We start from the raw sequence: 23,750 nt of genomic DNA on the forward strand, positions 1-23,750 counted from the left end.
GGGCCAGGAGCAAGGAAGAATCTCCTCAACTGAAGACAAAGCAGGTGCAGAGAGGTGCAAAGAAGAAAGGTGAAGGGCTCTTGGGCTGCACAAACCTTTGACCTTTTATTTTTTTCATTCTCTTATCTAAATTCCATTGAGATTAATGATTAATTTTACGTGGAAATTCCACAGTATATGTTAAGTGTGTGTTTGGGAGTGAAGAGAATTTTAAAATAATAGCTCAAAGGTGAGTGATGTCTACATTCTTTCCTTAGCTGTCATCTGTTTTCAGGGCTGCTTCAGAGTTAAAGGCAAAGATCTTAAGCAGGATGTGTTTTCCAATTGGCTTGTTAGAACACAACCAGGTACTACAAAGCCTTCTCAAACAGTTTTCAGGAAACGAAGCTGGGTCTCCCAATCCAGGGTCCTCACTGCCCTCCTGTCTTTTCCTTCTCTCACTCCTCTAGGAAGTTTACTTTTTTGAAGGTCAACCTCATTTTATTATTTGCCAGTGAGTAAATAAAGGACCCCCCTTTCAAGTTCTCACATATTTTTCTCCAAACCCTTTCTCCTTCATTTTCCCAGTCACTTCCTCTCCCTCCCTCTCCCCCACCCACTGATTGCTATTGGCAAATTTAGGAATTTGATTGTGAGCCAAAAATGTAAAATAACAGCAGAGGCTTTTTAACATCTCTGTATGAATGAGAATGACTCTGGCTAAGTGCATCAGCTGGTATGTATACATATTTGTGATACTCCAGTGAATCACAGACTCCAGAAGACCAACCCCCACAAATTTATCTCCGCCTCCTTCTCTGGCATGGAGAATAAAAGCTCACCGGAAACATCCCAAATGCATAAGTGGTTCTCATCTTTTTTGGCAGCCTAAAACCTGAGTGGAGTTTAAAGAAAACTAAATTGGACCATCCAGTTTCCTTCCCAGGATCATCTGGACAGGTTGTATTTTTATTTTTATTACCTATATTAATATTAAAATTTTAGATATAAAAAGTTTAGGGGCAAATTATATATCACAAAACTGTTAAAAAAGGAAATATAGAGAGAATAAAGTCTATATTAATACTTTAGTTACTTAATAATGTAAAGCATGTTAAAGCCTTTTTAAGTCCCTTGTTTGTCATTAAAAATAAATCTTGCATTACATAATGCTTTTCTGTTTAAATAATTTTAACACAAAACTACAATATCATAGTTACCTTGTAAGTCCTGAATGCTGGACATGTTCTCCATTTTATTAATAAGGAAACAGAGCAAGCAGAGTAGAAACAGTTAAAATGAAGAGTGACTTCTAGTCTGGTGGTCACTTCTGTGAAATATGTCAGAACCAGTCTCATAGTACCATGGGCCTTGTAAATATTATCATTGCTTTTAGGTGAGATACATCAGAAAAAATACAGCATATATCCAAGTCCTTAGTACATAGTTGACAGGTAGATTTTTGGCAGCATAGTACCTATTTGATCTAGGAGTCCTTAATTAAAATTGGAAAGCCCAGAGATATTTGATCTAGCAATTAAATTTAACAAGTATTTTTCAGCATCTGCTTTGTGACATAGTGCTGAGGCTGGGGTAGGTTGATGGAGAAAAGGATATTCTCTGCTTTCAGCCATTTTACCCAAATCCAAGTAAGCAGAAGATGATGAGAATTGAGCAAGCCCTATACATCTGCACTGCCCACAGTTTGCTCAACACTTAACACTGTGTCTGGAGATGCGGTAGGCACTCACAGAGATTATTTGCTGAATGAGAGTCAGATTAAGGGATGGAAGAGGGGAGGATAGAAAAAGGGAGAAAGAAAACAGGAAGAAAAGAAGAAAAAAGAGGAAAAAAAAGAAAAATTCTTTCTGAATTCAACTGAATTTATAAATCACAGTTTTAACAATTTTTTGTTGGTGTTTCTAGACCACAATAACCTTTATACTGAGTTAGAAAATAAAATTGACAATTTCTAACTGAAATACATTTTTAAGAAAGAAGAGATCATCTAGAGGGTAAGTCCATACATTGTGATAAGAGATAATTTACCAAAAGAAGTTAACAAGAAAATAAATATTATTATATGCCTCTTTGCTTAACCCTGAGACCAAAATTGACCATGAAGGGGCAACTAGAAGTCAGCCAAGTGCCGAATGATATATCAGCTACTCCCACTTGACTGTAAGCCAATATTTGCAAACTTGGCAGAATACCAAGAAAGTTGTTCACATTAATAAACAAATCAGTAGGTTGGGCAAGCAACACCTTTATACACATTTCTTCTAGTGAAAGATTTCTATTTTCTGACAACAAAGAAGGTTTAAGGAACAAGGTGATTTATTAACAAAACTGATTTTTAATCAAAATGTCATAATTCTGGTGAGATTACATCTAACATACTTGAGAGAGAGGTCTATGAAAGAGTTGAGTTTGCCAATAGGAACTGGAACTTTTTTCCCTTTTAAGTAAGAACATGCAGGACTAGTGTTATTCTGTGGTTTCCAAAACATACATTAAGCCATTCTTGAGTCAGAAACAACAATTGAAAAAATTTTTCATTTTGTCTCTCTTCTGGTGTGTAATCTGAGGCCGAAATGAAATAAATGCTATACTGGGTTGTCCCAAAGAACTTTAGTGGAGTAAACACCTAGAAGTCACATTGTGTAAAAGTCACATTGGATATTTACAGATTTTACTCTCCCCAGTGAGAAAACAGATAACTGATCATCAGTTTTGCCAGATAATTTTATATTTCTGAAATATATTCTTGGGAATTTTGACAACACATATTTTCCCTGATTTGAAAGGAGAGATTACCACGTAATGTGTACTGTTTCTAACTTAGAAGGTCATAAGTGTCTGGCTCCTTGTCATGAGCCGGCTGTGAAGGCATACATGCAAGTTGTGTCTTTCCACATTGTCAGCTTTATTGACTCATAATCATAAAGCAGGTTCAGGATTCCAAACTGAATGTCATTTCACCATATGATTAAGCTTGGTTTCTTACACAGCACACAGAGAAGAATAGAAGACACACTACACAACCAACAAGGCAACAGAAGGGTGTGGGAAGTCAGTTAATGAACCAAACGCGAAATCAGTCAAAGCTTCAAAGCTGAGCTTCGGTCACGTCCAGGTCAGCATCCAGCACGTATTGCCTATTATGTTCAAGCGGTGAAGGACCTCAGTTCTGTTCAGAAATCAGTCAGGCAGAGCCCTCAGAGGCAGCTGACTTTTTTAAGTGGCCAGACATAGAAGGGTCATGTCTGAAGAGTCTGACAGTTTGTTGCAAAAATCCTCCCCTTTTGAAAGGGTCTTGGGCCCCCTGCAGACCTCCTCTGCTTCTGTTTGTTATCAGTTCTGGGTGTCAGCTGATGCTGGTCTGGGCGGTATCTTGGCTGGGCTGCAGTACCCTTAACCGCTTCTGTCATTGCTTGACACAGGCTCTTACGTGACATGACAGACTCCATCTTGCTCTCTACGCTCTATTATCGTATGGATTTGACACAATAACAATACGGATTCATGCTTATTAAGCATTTATAATGGGAATTTATACCTCAGTTGAGGTGAAATAATTTGCCAAGATTATATAATTTCAAATAGCACAGCAAGGGTTTAAATGAGGTGGTCTAAGGGCAACTGGGTGGCTCAGTCCATTAAGCTTCTGACTCTTGATTTTGGCTAAGGTTATGATCTCACAGTTAGTGAGTTTGAACCCCACATTGGGCTCTGCTCTGACAGCATGGAACCTGTTCGGGATTCTCTCTCTCCCTTTCTTTCTGTTCCTCCCCTGCTCACACTCATACTCTGTTGCTTTAAAAAAAATAAATAAATAAAGTTTAAAAAACAATTAAAAAAATAAGCAGTGTGGTCTACTTTAGGGCCCACACTCTTAAAATTATATTCTATTCTTTGTTATGTACACATTAATCATCTAAATTAAAATGAATATATAAACTTTTAACACATGTATTTCTCATTATATGAACACATTGAAATATTTACGCTACCATACCAAACATAAGGCAAAAATTTGACACATTTGATTTTATGAGCAATAAACTTCTATACAACACTATTAAAAGAGTTTAAATATTACTGGCATATAAAACAGAAAAATAAGCCATACTTTCAATATAAAATCAACAGTAAATTACTAGGTAAAAAAATCAGTTAGGAAAAAAGTAACAGCCTTGATAGACAAAATGGATCAAAATAATTAAAATAACCAATAAATTTATAAAAGATGAAAACAAAAGTTATAAAATATCTCTTAAATACAGTTTTAAAAACATATATTTTCAATTGTGAAAGATTACAACAAATAATTTGCAAATACTGGTGAGCACGTGAGAATATAAGCAATTTCATATAGTGTGCAAATTGGTATAATTTTAGTGATTAAAAAATATTTAACAATATACCTTTTATTTTGGCAATTCCATTGTCACTGTGAAGATAATTGTGAAAAACATAGAGACATTCATTAGAGTGCTACTTATATCTAAAAAAAGTTGGGACAAACAAGAATTTACATCATTAAAGAATTATTTTCGGGGCGCCTGGGTGGCTCAGTCAGTTAAGTGTCCAGCTTGGCTCAGATCATGACCTCACAGTTCATGGGTTCCAGCCCCGCATCGGGCTCTGTGCTGGCAGCTGGGAGCCTGGAGCCTGTTTCGGATTCTGTCTCCCTCTCTCTCTGCCCCTCCCGCACTCGTGCTCTCTCTCCCTGTGTCTCAAAAATAAATAAACCTTAAAAAACATTCAAAAAAAGAATTATTTTCTATATTACACCCATACTATGGACTTCTATGTATAATTTATAAGAATAAAAACAGAATTTATATATTAACAGCAAAATGCTCACATTATATAGTGAAAGAATAGAGTACAAAATGAATGTAAAATATAATACAAATTAGGAGTGCCTGAGTGGCTCAGTCAGTTAAGCGTCCAACTTTGACTCAGGTCATAATCTTGAGATTCGTGAGTTCAAGCCCCTCATCAGGCTCTGTGCTGATAGCTCAGAGCCTGGAACCTACTTTGGATTCTGTGTCTCCCTCTCCATCTACCCCTACTCCACTCACACTCTGTCTCTCTCTCTCTCAAAAATAAATAAACATTAAAAAAATAATAATAATACAAATTAAATTAGGTACATAAGTGTATAGGTTTTATATACATTTAAATATTTGGAAGCATAAATATCGTGGTATTAGGAGCGATTATCTCTTTAGTTTGGATAAAGAAGGCACTTTCATTTTCTTTATGTTGTTTAATTTTTTTCACCAATTATGTATCAAAAATAAGGTTATTTCGGGTGCCTGAGAGTGTCTCACTCTGTTAAGCATCTGACTTTTGATTTTGAGTCAGGTCACGATCTCATGGTTTGTGGGATTGAGATTCATATGGAGCTCCATGCTCACAGTGTGGAGCCTGCTTGGGATTCTCTCTCACCTCTCTCTGCTTCTCCCCCAGTTTGCTTGCTTGCTCTCTGTCTCTCTCTGACAAAATAAATAAATAAATAAATAAATAAATAAGCACATTTACATGTATACATAAAAATGTGCACTTTTGCCCTTCCTTGCGTAAGAAAAATATGGTTTCTGTCTTCAAGGAGTCTGATGCAGGACAGACTTAACCTAATTAATGATGTAATGATGTAATTTTGATGTAATTTTATGACATATAAATAAGATTTTAAAATAAAACTTTTCAAATCTGGCAGAAAGTAAATGCCTAGTAAAGAATATCCATTTCCTTTTACTGGTGGTTGTAGAAAGAAGAGATTTTCACTTTTTATAGGAAAGCCAGTTGGAAAGCCAGTTTCATATTCAATAAATAGTTGGATAGGTTCTGAAGGAGAGCAGTGAGCGCAAAGGAAAAAAATGAGGGAAATGACAGGGACTGAATCCATGGAATTAGTGCCAGGTGCTAGTGATTGGGAGTTAGGAGGCAACATCTGAAAGTCTCCATCTGTAATGTGCAGGCTACAAATATAGTGGGGAAAACATGACTGGAAATAGCCTTTAGAAGTCAATGGTCTATTCATTTGGTTTGGTTTGTAAGACTTCTCTTACTAAAAGTTTACCATCAGGTATTTCTTATTTTAGGTGAATCCATTTGTCATGGTAATTGCAATTTCATTTTTCTCTTTATTTTTTTCTTAAGTTTATTTGTTTATTTTGAGAAAGAGAGAAAGAGAGCTGGGTGAGGGGGAGGCAGAGAGGGAATCCCAAGCAGGCTCTGCACTGTCAGCACTGAGACAAATGTGGGGCTCGAACTCACAAACCATGAGATCAAGACTTGATCTGAAATCAAGAGTCACTTAGCAGACTGAGCCACCCAGGTGACCCTCGTTTTCTCTTTATAATGCATCTCTCATGAATTGGGATTCTCTATATTGAAGGAAACACATTGAGTGGCTAAAAGAACTGCTACTTCCAGAAGGCTCCTGTTATACTACAAGCTCTCTGAAAAAGACAATAAAAGCCATAGCAGTTACAAATGTATAAGTGTATCAGGCAGCTTTTAGCAAGAGTGATTCATGAGAGGGAGGTATATGCAAAATGACTTCCAAAGACTGAAGGAACTATAAAACCAAAGAAAAAGGCCAAGTCCAGCTTGACAAGAAATGGCTTATTAAAGCCATACAGAGAAAGACAGATACCATATGGTTTCACTCTTATGTGGATCCTGAGAAACTTAACAGAAACCCATGGGGGAGGGGAAGGGAAAAAAAAAAAAAAGAGGTTAGAGTGGAAGTGAGCCAAAGCATAAGAGACTCTTCAAAACTGAGAACAAACTGAGGGTTGATGGGGGGTGGGAGGAAGGGAAGGGTGGGTGATGGGTATTGAGGAGGGCACCTTTTGGGATGAGCACTGGGTGTTGTATGGAAACCAATTTCACAATAAACTTCATATATTGAAAAAAAAGAAATGGCTTATTAAGAGGACTTACGGACAAAAGAGTATGTTGGGCCACACAAGACAAGTAGATCTCTGTAACCCCACCTCCCTTAAGATTTGCTTTTGTAACGCTACAGGCTGGGAGCACTGCTAGGGGACCATCCAAGAGGAGAATGTTTAAGAATCAGTGTGTGTCATAGTCATGTCTCCAGAGTGGATCAAGGACATTTTGCCCCAAGGGTATACTTAAGGGTAGGAGGTGATGTGCTCAAGAAGGCTTCAGGTCACAGAGACATCATCATGGTGGATTTGCATTAGTCTGGTTCACACAGATGAATAAAAAGGAGATCTAGAGTGGCTAATATCAAAGACGGACGAAATTTGTTGAGATGCTATATCACAAACAGAATGGAGAAGAAAAGATAGTAGAAGAAGTTGAGTCAATGAAGGAAAGTTTGCTTAATTAAAAATTCTATGACCAACCCTGAACACAAAATGGGTTGTCATGGAATCAGGAAATGAATTATCTGTGATAACCATCTTGTTTACCCTTATAAGTTTCAGACAAGTCATTCAATGGGAATACCCACTACTTTACTAATCCAGTGAAAGAGAAAATTAAAAGTAATGTGAGAGTTCCTAGAGGAATCTTCTATTCCCTCAGGAATCCATGTCTTAGAAATATCCATTACAGTTTCATTAATTTTATCTTCTTTTATATACACTCGTTGAGCATTTGAATTTTTTCATTAAATGAAACATATTCAGGAACTAAGGAAGCTATATGGCAATAGCTATCGAATGTTACCATCAATCTTTATTGTTATTTAATGTATACATATTTAATCAGAGTGATTATCTACCAAAATATTGTTGTATTTTTGAGCATATTCATCTCTTTATATACCCCATCAGTTTGTACAGAAATAGAGCATTCTTGTGTTATCCTTCATCATGGAATTTTCTATGTCAAATATTGTATGTAAATATAATTTTAATGTAGTTAAACACTTTATAGTGCCTTGTACTTTCTTACTCTTTTTATATGTTAGACTTACCTTCTTAATAGTAGAGATTCTTAAAGCACCAAGACTATATTATATACTCCTTCAATATGCTTTTTACCTTAAATGCTCAATAGCTAAGAAATGCTAGACACCCAGTAGAACCTCAATAGAGCTATTATTAATGTTAAAATATTTTAAAGTATATATAAAGTGGAAAACATACATTTTTTTTCTTTTAGTGTACTGCTTTATGATGGATTCTTCCAAATCTTCTGACTATTGTGAATACTTTGGCAAAATCCATGGAATTCTAATGTATAAAGATTTTATAAAACATTGGGATGATGTGGAGACATTCCAGGCAAGACCAGATGACATTGTCATTGCCACCTATCCTAAATCTGGTAAGTCTCCTTAGTATGTCAATGTCATTCTCTTTTCACCTAGAAATGACAAACCCACCTTGAATAGTAAATATTAAGCTGTTCACTTCTACCATACCATTTTTCATGTGAAAGATACAGTAGTTTAGATATAGAAAAAGTGGAATATCATAGCTGTATTCTAAGAGCACAATCTGTACCTATAACCTGAGTAGCACACTGAGTAGGTATGGTTGGCCACTTTAGAAAATTATGTAATGTAAATGGATGAATATAGAATCATAACTAAAAATTTAAACTACCAACTGTGTTTATCTAATGTCATTATCATCATCACATAAACAAAGTATAAGCAATTTTTGCAAACTTTTAAAAAATTCTTTTTCAGCTAAAGCTCTTTTTCTTTAAGGCTATCCCCCAAACTCCTTTTTTAAGCAACATCTTTTTTTTTCCTGAAATTAGCTCGTAGTTCTGAAGTTTTACAGCCATAGATCTTTAGAAATTAGGAAGATCTGATCCAGACTTCTCTGGTTGCTACATTTAAACATTTACATATGTTAAGCACCAAATATCTCTCACTCCATTGTTATTTTACCCTTCCACCAGAGGAATTCTTCCAAAACACAATCCTGATAATCTTACTCTCTTGCTCAGTGTACAACATTGCCATTCTAAAACTTATCAAAAGCTCAAACTCTTTAGTATGAACTACAAGGAATTTTATGCTTGCTGTCTGCTTGCCTTGGCAGCATCTTCCCCACCTATCTCTTCTTCAATTTAGGCTTTGTAATCTATTTCCAATTCTTTTCTTCACCACTATATTATTCTTAAGTATGTGACCTTTGATTGAAAAAAAAAAAAAAAGACAGTTCTGCTTGGTAGAACCAGTCTCTGACTCACAAAACCAGTGAACTAATGCCAATAATGTGTTAAGGCTAAGTTCAATTCTCATGTTGTCTTGAAGGCATTTCTTGTTGAAACATCACAGCAGCAGCAGCACACTGAGTTAAATGTTCTTCCTTTGCAGTCCTTTGAATTCCTGTACCCACCTGTATTACAGCATCTTAAGAAAAAAGAAGTGTTGTAATTATCAAGCATTGTTTGCAACTCTCAAAAGCATATCTGAGCACTAGAAGGCAAGGATTCAATCTATTCTTTTCTGTATCCTCTGAACGGGGACTCAAGTTGAGGCATAAGAAGCTATCAGTAAAGTTTGTGGCTAAAGCGTGCTTCAGTGAATCTTCTGTTATTCAAGTCTCTTTACTTTTTTTTTCTTTTTTCAAAATTAACATTTTGTATTTTGGCACAGTATTTACAGATATCTATTAGACAGAAAAGGTAGTCTAAATCCTCCTGTAACATCAGCATAGTGACCATATCTTATTTAATTGTGTATTCTTGGCATTTAGCATAGTGACAACTTGTACTCAATATATATGTTGAAAACAATGAATGAATGAATGAATGAATGAATGACACCTCCTTACTCACATTATTCCAAAAAATTTAGGGACTGATTATTCTCACTGGCCTGCCTCTTCACTATTTCTTTGCATGAGCTTTCCTTTTCTGTTTTCTCATTTATTCATTTAGCAAATATTTATTGAGTTCCTGCTATGTGACAAGTGTAATATTAGCACTGGAGATATAATGGTGGACAAAACACATCTAATCTCTACCCTCTCAGTGTTTATAATCCGATGGTAAATATAAATAAAGTGGCAGATACAATACAGTATGAAACCGCTTTGGGTGAAGGAAGTCCAGTAGGGTATTGTGACAACATATAGAAGGAGCACCTCACTTGGAGCCTTTCAGAGGCTTCTTAGAATGAGCAAAGCAAAGACATGAGAAGTTTAGCTCATAGAAGAGGGTTCCAGGCTGAAGGAATAGCACATATGTGGATGTGGGAGACTCTGAGAGTATGCTCTCTGGCTTCTTCAATTCTTTCAGTTCTTCCTTCTAGCCCACCTGCATTTAGTCCATTCTTCGAGACTTACCTGAAAGCTTTCTTTCTCCATACTCCAATAGTCATCTTTTCTTTCTTTGAATTAAACTCAGCATTCAGCTGTGTATTATTTTCCCTTGTATGACTTTATTTGCCTTAAGCGTATTTATTGTTAACTTGTCCTAGAGGTGAGGAACTATGTCTTATTCTTCTTTGTTTTTCCTGATAGTGTTTAAATACAATGCTTTCCCTGCAGGAATATTTTGATAAATCAAGCCTCCCTACTTTTTAGATGTAAAAATTTAAATCCCAAATTTTTATCAGCTTGCATAATGTCCCAATTAATCATGGACAAATTTGGACTCCTACCATAGGCGTGTCTTCCTACAATATTCATTCTTATTTCTTGAGACTATTTTTGGGTCTTACAAGAGTAAGTATTAGAAGAAATATTTCTTGAATTCTGTGGCTATTCTTTTTTTTTAATGCTTCTTTTTTTTAAGTTTATTTATTTTGAGAGAGAGAGTACAAGCAGGGTGGGCAGAGAGAGGAAGAGAGAGAATCCCAAGCACAGGGCCAGACATGGGCCTCAATCTCACAAACCGTGAGATCATGATCTGAGCTGAAATCAAGAGTCAGATGCTTACAGATGGAGCCACCCAGATGCCCCAAGTTCTGTGGCTGTTCTATCTTTCAAATAATATTGCACTGGTACCTTCCCACTTTATCCAGCTATAAATCCACTACCTGCATCATCAGCCCTGCATTGTCAGTGAGACACTAAGGTTTGTCTAATTTTTACAGGTACAACCTGGGTTAGTGAAATTGTATACATGATCTGCAAAGAGGGTGATGTGGAAAAATGCAAAGAAGATGTCATTTTTAATCGAATACCTTACTTGGAGTGCAGAAAAGAAGAGCTGATGAATGGTAATATTTAAGTAGATGTTTAAAGCTGTTTACATATATTTTAAAGTGTGGCTATAGCAGGTTCAAGAAAAGAGAGAGGAAGCAAGAGTGACAATTCGTATGATGTCCTCTACATGGAGAATACATAAATTTAAATTTAAATCTTGACAGAGTTTATGGTATAGCATTTGTCTGATATAGAGTGAATAAGGATAGCTTTTATATGCCTTCAGTAGAGTCTAGTAATATGTAAGCATTTATCCCTATATGGCTGAATGTGATAATACTTTAAACATTAGAAAAATATATGTAAATTTTCAAGGATATATCCAAAATGATATTCATCAGAGGTTCTTTAAATATTGTGAAAAATTAGAAACAACTTAAGCGTTAATCAAAAAAAGGAATAGCTTAATGTGATACAATAACACTATGAAATCATTAAAAAAATTAGGTTGGCCTATGTTCCTTGTAGTTTCGATATAATATGTTAAAGAAAAATCAGTTAGAAGATACTAAAAATTCTGTCTGCATGTGTGGTATTTAGATGGCTCTGAGACTGGGCATAGAGATATACAGTTGACCCTTGTACAATGCTGAGGTTAGGGATGATCACCCCTCACACAATAAAAAAATCTGCATATAACTTTGACTCCCCCCAGATTTAACTACTAATGGCCACTATTGGATCAGAAACCTTGCCAATAATGTAAACAGTCGATTAACACATATTTTGTATGTTATACGTGTATTAATATATTGTATTTTTACAATAAAGTAAGCTAGAGAAAATCAAATGTTACTAAGAAAAGCATAAGTTAGAGAAACTACGTTTATAGTATTGTACTGTAAAAGAATTCATATATAAGTGGATCTGGGAAGTTCAAACACATGTTGTTCAAAGGTCAACTGCATTTATATGGAAGGCTGCTCACCAAAATATTAATACTTATTTTTTCCAATATGGTGAAATTGTATCTTATCTTGTTGTTTTCTCTATAATTTCCTCTATGTAAACTTCTATCATAGTGAGTGTGTATTATTACTATGAATACAATATAGAATCTTAAAGTTACTTCTATTTTAAAAATATCTATAAAATCCACATAAATATTTATAATTTTGGAAGTTGTATATAACCTTTAACTTTTTAAAAATCAGGAGTAAAACAATTAAAACAGATGGCATCTCCTAGAATAGTGAAGACTCATCTGCCAGCTGACATTCTTCCAGCCTCATTTTGGGAAAAAAACTGTAAGGTAACCAGAGTCTAGTATTCTTAAAACTTCATCCAAGTCGGGGCACCTGGGTGGCTGTAGTTGGTTAAGCATCTGATTTTGGCTCAGATCATGATCTCACAGTTCATGAGTTTGAGCCCCGCATCAGGCTTTCTGCTGTCAGTGCAGAGCCTGCTTCAGATTCTCTGTCTCCCTCTCTCTCTGTCCCTCCTCCGCCTTGCACAGACTCTCTCTCTCAAAAATAAATAAACATTAAAAAAAAGTCATCCAACTCAAAATAATTTTGCAATGATCAAGTCAGGTAACATCCTGTGTCTTATACACATTTATTTGTTCTTTCATGGAACCTACAGATATTTAATAAATATGGATTAAGGTCAGTGTAGTTAGAGTCTATATTTCAACTCCAACTCTAGAGATTATTTGGAAAATAACAGGTAAACTCCAAGCCACTCCAAGGTATTCATCTGCAAGGGGATAATAATAGCATCTTCCTGGTGGAGCTGTTATAGGAATTAAGTGAAATAATGCTTGTTAAGTGCTTAACACAGTATCTAGTATATTATAAACATTTGGTAAATGGTAGCTACTTTTGTATTTGTTACTAATGATTGTATTGAGTGTATTCCTTTTTGCAAACTATTGTACTTGGCATGTTGAGGCATTCAAGCAAACTAGAAAAAGATAAACCAGACAAGTATTATATAATAATTATTTACTGAGTATCTATTGTGTGCCAGCAATGTAAGTATTAATAATACATGTGCAAGCCTTGTCTTCATGATCACATGGTCCACTGGGGGAAAGGGACAAATAAGCAGACGATGCAGTAGGTGTCACAGGTCAAGTAAGAGAATTTTGGCCCAGATATTACAGTAAGGCAGGTATTCAAGAACAAGTAACATCTCAGCTGATATTTAAAAGATGTATTGGAGTTAGTCTATACAATCCCAGAGGCAACCCTAATGACGATCTGAAACAAGTTCATTTCAGTTGCTAAGTTAACTATACACATTGGCTGGATGAATGAAGGGAGATAAGCTAGGGCTTGATCACAACAGACACTGAAGTTAAGTTAGGAAGTTTGGACTCTATTTGGTGGTAATGAGGAGTGACAGACATTTTGAGTTGATGATTGACGCGATCAGTTTTGGTTTTTACAGAGAATGATATATAACCCTAAAACATTACGTCTTGGATTACTGATGCTGTTTCTCAACACCTTTCTAGCTTTCTTTAGGATATACCACAACCCTATATGCTACAAGTATGAGATATCAAAGTACTATACGCAGTTGTAATAACAAAATAGGGGGTTTATCACAATCAGGAAACATTTCTATTTTGTACTCTAATGATAGCTGGTGTGTTTGACATTTTTCTGGAGATCCATGGTCCAAAATTCTGAAGGTTCTAGTTTCTTGTTTGTTGTTTAAATTTCATCAAAAGCAATCCTAGATGGAACATGTACATCCTGCTGACATCATTCATTACGTAAAGTTTCTCTCATTAGACCATTTATATATTTTTCGGGAGATGTGCAATCACCATTTTTTCAAAAGATTTGACCAAGTTACCTATTTTTCTTTTGGAGAATGGGTTGTGGCCCCTTCAGGTCTCAAATGAAAATAGATACAATCTATTTACAATAGTCTTAGTCTTCACTAAACTATTTAGCATTCACAAAACTGGCTATCATCTCAGACATCAATCAAACAATAAGATAGAATCATGTCCTGAGCATTTCTGAGGTAATTCACTGGGGGACAAGAAGATAGATTGATTGGGACTATTAGTAAAAGTGTATTTACAGTGATGAACCAGAAGCTAAAAGAGAATTTTAAAAAGTGAGAGGAAAGGGGGTCAAACTAACACATAAAAGAAACATTGAGGACAATAAATTTCAGACCTTGGAATTGTTTCAGGACAGATATATTGGGAAAAACTGATAAGGAAGAAAGAAGGAGTAGGAATTTCTTGGAAGAAAACATGATGTTCCAGCATAGGTCTTCAGAAGTGAAACCTTTAGGGTGCTGACATTATTTGTGATTTGGTCATAAAAGTGGTTAGCTGTGGTAAACTAAAGGAAATGATCAATGAATACAAGAACTTAGTGAATTAGATGGTTCATGCATACACATACTAAAGTTACACTGGATGATGACAAGATTGGGAATGGAGAGTAATACAATGAGGCAGATGTTCATATTTTCAATTAAAGCAAGGGAATCACCACAAGCTTTAGTTGTGAGAGGTATGAAGTATCACAGGAACAGGGGTGTTTGAAGTATAGCATTTTAAAGTGGATTATGATCCCAAGAGAATTGTGGGTAAACTAGCAACTTTGGAGAGTGATACAGGCAAAGCCTTATCTTTTAGAAAGATCTAGATTTCCCTCCAAGACAGGAATAGCATGCATGGCAAAAACTTTGGGGTATAGAATAGTATCTGTCAAAATGAAGATAAGATAAACTAAATGGGAGTTTAGGGGGAAGAGGGATTCTTTTGTTATCCCCACCCCCTATCTGAGAAAATAAAAAGCCTCATGAAGACCTGCAACCAAGCTTTAAAATATGGATAGTATTTTGAGATGTAGAGAATATTCAAGACAGAGGGAACAGCATGAAGAAATGCAAGGGGTAAAGATCTGAAGTAAATTCATGCATACAGTGGCAATGAGTTCTATTCAGCTAGTATGCAAAATGCAAGAAGGAGAGTGTTACATTATATTGGAAAGTTCAATATGGCTATTGATAGCTTTCATAAGAAAAGAAAATTCACCTTTTTTCTGCAGTAATTGGAGGTTTTTATAGCAGGACTTTAAAAATGAGAGCCATATTTCTTAGAATATACTACAAGAAATCTTTAAAATTGTTTGCAAATGTAGAAACTTGAAAAGTTAAGAAAAGTTAGTGAGCCCAATCAAATCCAGTAACAGTGGAGAGTCATGAACAGCCTTCCCTGATGGCAAGGCTCAGGTTCCTGAGGGCAGAAGTGGAGACCACAGGAATGCTGAAGTTTCCTTTTGCAGATCTTTTCCTGCAGCACTGTGTACTGGACCTAGAAAAGACCGTAAAGATCAGACGCAACTCACTTGCTTACTGGATAGAAAATTTAGGGGCGCCTGGGTGGCGCAGTCGGTTAAGCGTCCAACTTCAGCCAGGTCACGATCTCGCACCTGGGTGGCGCAGTCGGTTAAGCGTCCAACTTCAGCCAGGTCACGATCTCGCGGTCCGTGAGTTCCAGCCCCGCGTCGGGCTCTGGGCTGATGGCTCAGAGCCTGGAGCTTGTTTCCGATTCTGTGTCTCCCTCTCTCTCTGCCCCTCCCCCGTTCATGCTGTGTCTCTCTCTGTCCCAAAAATAAATAAATGTAAAAAAAAGAAAAAAGAAAATTTATATCCAAAACTGGTGCTTTGCACAAGATGATAGAACTTTTTAGTGCCAAACTGGAAATTAACCAAGGCTTCCTGACTGCTCTTTCCCATTGGTGTTTCTTCTGCATGTAGTACAGAAACTCAACTCGATGTTAGCGAAGATTACATTTTCACTGTGATCAATGTGCATTTAAATAGACCCCCATTAAATACGTTTGTTCCCTCCAAGACTGCATGAAAGACTGCATTTGTGACATTAAAATGAGTTATTATACGTGAAAAATGGCATACAAAATGAAAAGTGAGAACAGGCACTGAATAAAAAGATACTTTCACTTCAGGTTATTGAATTTTTCTTCTTTATAATTTTGTATATTTTATATACTTTTTACAATGAATATGTATTATGTTTGTAGTTGGAAAGATAAATGTTTCTTGATGAGACTATGTTTGAAAAAAATCAAGTGACGTAATCTATAATGTCATCCTTTTAGATGATCTATCTTTGCCGGAACGCCAAAGATGTTGCTGTTTCCTTTTATTATTTCTTTCAAATGGTAAATGCTCATCCAGATCCTGGATCTTTTGAAGAGTTTGTGGAGAAATTCATGGATGGACAAGGTAAGACACCTTCTTTACTTGGAATTCTTTCAAAGTAAATGATACAAGACAAATGACGTCTCTGAGCAAATATTTTTGTTGTCTGTTGTGGTATGCTATCTTCTCTGATCCTTAATTAAACAGAAATTCTAGAAGACTTTGAACTTTAGAGCAAGCACAGTGTTTCCAGATGTGGATGGAAAATGCAGAATCTGGACACTCCAGTTCAGTGCCTAAAAATAAATATATAAAAGTGTGTTTGGAGGTTGGAGGTAGCCATTTTCCTCTCTAAGACTGAGATTCAGTGTCCAATTCTGTATCATTTCTTTTTATTAGAAAAAGTATCTCATAGCATTACAACTCTATTGAATAAGGGGGCAAGGAAATAGAAAAGGGAGAGTGCCCATTTGTTTCCAAGGAAAATTTCAAGTGCTTTGTTGGATGAGCATTCACGAAGAAATCTGAGTATCTACAAAGTTCTTTTTCTTTTCATCCAGGGTACAGTCTGAATGTTTTAACTAGATTTCTCAGAACCATACAAGAGTTATTAGAGCAGAAATTATGGGAAATTTTACCTTTTAATTAACTCCAGACTATAGCAACTATTTAAAGTTGAGGAAGAAAGGATTCAAGAGAGTCTAGTATTTTCTAAAGAAGACCATTCTGATCCTGTCATAATAATTGCAAAAAAAAAATGGTAATAATGTCTTTATATCCATAGAAGGTAATATTGACTCAATAAAAGTGGAATATATGTACTTTATGTTTGTTGCTGTATTTTGGAAAAATTTATGCTAAACCATCACAAATTAAACATATGTCTAAAGATGGTCAAAACCCATATTGTAAGTCAGAGAAAGATAATGTTGTACCTCTGCAAATTGGATGAAAAGATCATCCAATTATCCAATTATATACATATACATATACATATACATACATATATACAATATTTTATGTTAAGAACAATTGTCAGTAGAGTCAAAGGACAGAAGTGGTGGACAATGACAATGCAAAGCAGTATACCTTGACTCACACAGCATTATATTATTTGGCCAGCTTTTTATTGGGTGAAACACTGGGATATGCATGAGAAAAGAAAAGGGAAGAGAGACCACTTTTGAGCAAATCACATCATCTTCAAAATGTTCTTTTTGGGGGTGCCTGGGTGGCTCAGTTGGTTGGACATTCGACTGTGGCTCAGGTCACGATCTCACGGTTCATGGGTTGGAGCTCCACTTTAGGCTAGGAGCCTGGAGCCTGCTTCAGATTCTGTGTCTCCCTCTCTCTCTCTGCCCCTCCCCTTGCTCGTGCTCTGTCTCTCTGTCTCTCTGTCTCTCTCAAGAAAAAATAAAAAAAGTCTTCTAACTTTTTAAAGATGAGAATAACACTAAGAGTCCCTAAGAAAACATCCCTACCATATAAACTGCAAGTAATATAATAAAAAGTTATATAGTTACCAGCTTTAATTGTAAAAGCTAGTTTTATGAATGGTAAATTTCAACCTAGACTGAATTCTCATTATAAGATCATTAATAGTTTCATTAACTCAACTCCCTTCACTGACAACTTGATTTCACACACACACACACAAATACACACGCACGCACACACGCACACATTTCAAAAATGCTCTTATAAGCTGTGAATCAAGTTAATCGGATAATTAACCATAAACCATGTCATAAACCATGTCATAATGTTGAAAGTTTAGAATGTATTTCTGTACATGGATTATTCAACATACTTTGCCTCTCTTGCTGCAGAGAAATTTGCTTAAGATCTGTGACTGACTTCTATTTTTCATTCCATGATCATTTATTTAAATTTATTTGGGATTACTATTGTTTACATACTCATTTTCAAGCTTTATAGAGATGATACCATGCCCTTACATTGCTTTTATGTCTAACTTTAGTGCCTTATGGTTCCTGGTATAAACATGCAAAATCTTGGTGGGAAAAGAGGAAGAATCCACATGTACTTTTTCTCTTCTATGAAGACATGAAGGAGGTGAGAAATTGAAAACCTATGGACTATTGCACATCTAAGACTAATATAACACTGTATGTTAGCTAACTGGAATTAAACACTTTTAAAAAAGAAAACATATGGGCAACTTAATAGTTTCTAAAATATTAACACTTGACAAGACTCTAGATACAAAAATATGTCTTTAAATAGATGATTCAGGCATCTCCAAAAGTTATAATAATTCAGATACATAAACACAGATTTGAAGCTATTAAATAGAACTCTTCCGTGAATAAATATATTTAAACCGAGTCTCAAAAAATTACCAAAGATAAAATTTGAAAGAACTTGAGTTCACAAAACAACAGCAAACACAGACACACACACACACACACACACACACACACACGCACACAGATATGAACACATAAGGAATCACGATGGACAAGAAGTGTCAACTGCCTCCAAATCTATAGGTGTTGGAATTATCAGGTAAACCCTATAAAATAATTATTCTTAATATGTTTAAAGAAATAAAAGAAGAAAAATATTTTACAAATAAAGAAGAGGTTACTAAAATTGACTCAACAGATTTGAAAAAAAATAGCAAAATAGAATTTCTAAAATAATTTTTAAAAATTAAAAAAATTAAGAGATGGTTCATATAACAGGTAGAACATGGCTAAATAGTGAGCTAGTGAAGTGGAAATGGAGCAGAGGAAATTACATAGAATGTACTACAATGAGATGAGTAGAATACTTTAAAAATAGAGTGATAGATATGTGGGATAGTGATACGATCCCACATCTATCAACTCAAACTTCTAGAAGAAGAGAATACACAGAATGTCAGAGCAGCAATATGCAAAAGTATGATGATCTCAAATTTCCTCATAGTGTATTTTTTCTCAACTTCATTAGTAATCAGGATAACACAAAATAAAAGTCACTATGAGATGGCATTTCACGCACCAAACTGACAATTAACAAGTCAGTTAATGTGGACCATTGAGAAGTACCATATTAGTGATAGAAGTATAAGAAGATACAGAAGATAAGAAACACTATGGAAACAATTTGTCATTATCTAAGAAGGGCAACCAAACAGGATTTAACACTCCCAAATGCCTACGTATATACTCTTGAGAAACTCTGGTTTGTGTACATTAGGTTATATGTACAATAATCTTCAAAGCAGCATTCTCCATAACTATAAAAATTGGAAACAACCCAAATATACATAGGCTCAAGAATCATGATATATGCTCTTGTCCTACAATTAAGTATGATATCAGAATGAAAAAAGAGTAAACGTCAAATATGCACATCAATTGGGCAAAACCAAATCATATATTGTCTGTGGATAATATGTGTATGTTTGAAAACTATTAAGTAAGGCACAGGGTTGATTAGATCAGTTTTAGAACGGCAGGTTTTATGTTGATGTTTTTTGTTGTTTATGGGAATGGAAAGTGGAATGAATGAAGTTCAAAACTTGCAAATGGAAGAACTCTAGAAATTTTGAGTATTCTATTCCATAAATTGAGTAGTAGGTTGAAGCACAAATGTACACAAATAATTTTTGCAAAAATAGACAAATCCCTGGTTTCTTTATTAAGAGAAATGTCTTTTCTTCTCTCATTCTTTATTAGCACCAAGAAAGCAATCAATAATTGTTTCTTGCTCACCTTTGTACAATTATTAAAATCCATGTTGCAAAAATTCTAGAGTTGTTTTGATCAGAACAAATTTAAAATAAAATCATACATAATGTTTTAGAAACTGAAGTGTTATTTCTTTATAGAGTTTAACAGTATAACAAATTTGAAAAAGAGAAACAACCATGATATGTAGTTTATTATATTGCCTCGTATTATGCTCTATAACTAGAATATTGAAAAGAGTAAATTTAAAACACACACAAAAAATTTATTAACTAATCTAACCATTTCAACCTTCCCACCCCAGGGTCTATGTTCACTTATTCCCTATTTTGGTTGATAATGACCATGTTGAAGTCTCCTCCAAATTTGAATCAGTAAGGTGCCTAAGAATGAATAAGTTAGTTTTCCTTTGTTTCTACAATGTATCAAGTAGAAAGAGAATAAGATATATTAATATTATATATAGATATACAAACTTTTTGGTAGAAGATAGACAAGTAAATAAAATTATGAGAATAAAGACTTATATGGGAATTTATAGGAGCAAAAATAGGGTTATCGCACTCAAATTGGATTAGTTCAAAGAAATTATCCCAAAGAAGGTGATACTTGAGCTGAAGCTTGACAGGCAAGCTGTAATTTTTAGAACAGAGAATTTGAAAATTGTATTCTTTGTAAAGGGAACTATACACCAGAAATAAGCGTTATAGTTGGTATTGCGAATAGTTGCATTGGATGATTTTCCTGGATGGTAGGGCACACTATAAGAGTGACATAGGAATGGGGATGTTTATAGCTATGGTTCGTTCATATACATCTGATGTTCAATCTTGACTATTTGAGTTTTTATAATTTTTCTTAATCTTTTTGGTTACTTTGCTTCTCAGTATGTACATCAATAAATTAGAGAAAAATGAAAACTGTGTACATATTTTTAGCCCAAAAGTTAATCTGTTATAGGTGAGACTATAGTCTTTGAGGGTGTATATTCATACTGTTAGATAATAGTTATTGAGCATGTACTAAATAAACATCAAGAACTATAAAAAATATTTTATAAACATGAGCGAATTTAGTTGATTCTAACAATCTTTGAAGCATCTTTTATATCTACATTATGGATAAAATAATAATGCCTAGAGAAGTTAGAAAAAATTCCACTTCTCCAAGAAGTGTTTTGTTTTTGTTTTGTTTTTTTTTCACTTGAAACCTAATTTGAAGCCGATGTCAGTGGGGAAAAAGAGGTTCTCTCTCTCTTTCTCTCTACCTCTCTCTCTCTCTCTCAATCCAAATAACAATATATTTAACTTTAGTAATTAAAGTTTCGAAATATTTTTTTTCTCTAGGATATCAGAAAAGAGGTGATAAAAGTGATACAATTTCTGGGAAGGAAGCCATCAGAAGAGCTTGTGGACAAGATTATACAACATACTTCATTCCAGGAGATGAAGAACAACCCATCTACCAATTATACAACACTACCAGAAGAAATCATGAACCAAAAAGTTTCTCCCTTCATGAGAAAGGGTGAGCTCGTCCCGCAATTTGCCCCGATTGCTATAGGAAGTCACAAGTTGAAACAGTTACCGGCAAACACCTGTTGAAGTTATTCTAGCCTGTGGACCCAGCTTGTTTTCTTCAGAGCTCTTTTACATTTGAGTGATTTTGTATTGAGTTACCAGTTCTATAGAGGCATTAAAACATTGGTATTTCTGCTGCTGCTGCTACTACTACTAAATTGCTACTACTTATTGATTGCTTAGTATATGCAGCATATTAAGAAAGGCCAGCAGCCACCCCAGCCTTAGTACCAGCATTAATACCAGACCCTGCTAGCAATCCTTTATAAAGTCTGTGGGCCTTGGTGCTGCGCCATGTACATTATATAAATGTAATGATTTTAAAATTCTAATTCTCTTTAAATTCAAACTAGACACTCAAGAAAACTTCTTTGTTACCTCACTTTGAGATGAGGAAACAAGCCTGGAACTATGAGCTTTACCTTCACGAAGTGGTAAACATTTTTCAAGACCAAGTGGCAAATACACAAACTCATCAAATTGTACACAATAAATGTGTATAGTTCTTTGTATATCAGTTCACCTCATTAAAGTTGTTTTAAAAAGATTAAGTTTCAAAACACTTGTGGCACAGCTTCGTTTAACCAAAAATATCAAAATACAGTGAGGTGACATTCTATTGAGAGGAGGAATTATCTGATGAGATATGGTCAGTCTATAAATCCAAAGGCATATAGAATATGCAGAGTATTGGGACATCGGTGTTGCTGATATGTGAAGCAGAACAGAATAGAGAAAATCTTGCTCTTTGAAGGAAACTTTCAGTGAGAGGGTCAGGAATTTTTAAAATAATAGGAATAGCAAACCCGCCACTGGCACCAGTAGAGAGCCCCTGAAAAGAGAGTTAACAAATGGATTATATTTTCATTGTTTAGTTCTCAGATAATCTCAGTCTTCTTTTTCATAGTGTCCATGTGTATTTTTAAGATAAAATGATGGACTTAAAATAGTAGTCATGCTTGTAGAGGGCTGCATACTGCTATAACCTCAGACCCTACTCAATTCTCAGGACACATATTTTCTATCTTTTTGGGTTAATTATGAAAGTTTAGACCTCCTTGAGCTAAGGGGACAAGGGAACTACTAATTTAAGATACTCCTTCTCCCAGGGGAGGGTTGGATGTAATGGAAAACAAAAGAGCCTGCTAGACTTGAAATAACACAAGGCTGGGAAATGTTGAGAAGCTTAACTATCCGCAGGAGCAAAAATTGAGAGGAAGCAAAGGATATGAAAAAATTCTGAATAAGAGTATAGAATTAGAATTAGTTGAGGGACAACTTACAAATTTATGCCTTGGATACCTAGTGTTGTCATTAACCAGGTTATGGAAAATTGCACAAAGAAAACACAGTTTTGTGGGAAGAAAATGCATTTAATTTTGAACTAGTTGAATTGGAGACACTTATATGGAATCCAAGTGGCAATATCAGATAGGCAATTGGATATGGAGACATAAGCCTGGATTTGAGTTTTAGTTTGAAGATGATATTTCATATCTTGGGAGTGGGTAAAACGTGGATCTCGTCTTAGAAGTACCGACATTTCAGAGGAAACTGTAGAAGAAAAATTAAGTAAAGTAGCACAAGAGAGAAGAGTCAGAGAAAGAAATTTGCTGGTTTTATTTGTTTGTTTTTTAATAATCAGGACAAATATTTCTTTGCTCAAATGTGTGTGTGTGTGTGTGTGTGTATACTATTTATGGTATATATTTTATTTTTATAATTGAATATTATAAGAATAAAATTTGATTAGGTGTTAATGAATATAATAAATGTTAGAGAATGTCATGATTCTGGCTGGACAACATATTTACTATGTTTTCTCTTTTGTTGCAGGGATTGCAGGAGACTGGAAGAATCACTTTACAGTAGCACTGAATGAGAAATTTGATATACATTATGAGCAGCAAATGAAAGGGTCTACTCTAAAGTTAAGAACTGAAATCTAAGAAGGGTTTTCTTAATATACCTAAGGTTAAAGCTTTCTTCTCATCGTTCCTCACTTTTTTCAAATTTTGGATTGGTAGAGAAGGAATCATATTAAGGATCATGATTAGATTCACATGATTATTGAAATGTTCATATAAAAACAAGATTTTTGTCCAGGCTATGGTCTTTTTTGTTTTCTTTCTTTTTCTTCCTTTTTTTACAAATATTGCACAAATATATAACCTATAAATTAC

At 35.0% G+C, this 23,750-nt stretch overlaps 1 protein-coding gene across 2 annotated transcripts; it reads left to right on the plus strand.

The window, feature by feature from the left end:
* The first annotated feature begins 781 nt into the window (after positions 1 to 781).
* On the plus strand, positions 782 to 23,750 carry LOC101086305 (sulfotransferase 1E1). Of its 2 annotated transcripts, XM_006931075.3 has the most exons (9): positions 784 to 939; positions 2,991 to 3,115; positions 8,137 to 8,301; positions 11,033 to 11,158; positions 12,299 to 12,396; positions 16,244 to 16,370; positions 18,268 to 18,362; positions 21,334 to 21,514; positions 23,404 to 23,750. In XM_006931075.3, the coding sequence occupies exons 3-9, from the start codon at positions 8,148 to 8,150 to the stop codon at positions 23,514 to 23,516; spliced, it is 894 nt and encodes a 297-aa protein (XP_006931137.1). In that variant the 5' UTR covers positions 784 to 939; positions 2,991 to 3,115; positions 8,137 to 8,147; the 3' UTR covers positions 23,517 to 23,750. The 2 variants fall into 2 exon arrangements, with proteins under 2 accessions (XP_003985354.1, XP_006931137.1); XM_003985305.4 differs by lacking the exon at positions 2,991 to 3,115 and having other exon boundaries at positions 782 to 939.

This window comes from Felis catus, chromosome B1 (assembly GCF_018350175.1).
Source record: "Felis catus isolate Fca126 chromosome B1, F.catus_Fca126_mat1.0, whole genome shotgun sequence".
NCBI lineage: Eukaryota > Metazoa > Chordata > Mammalia > Carnivora > Felidae > Felis > Felis catus.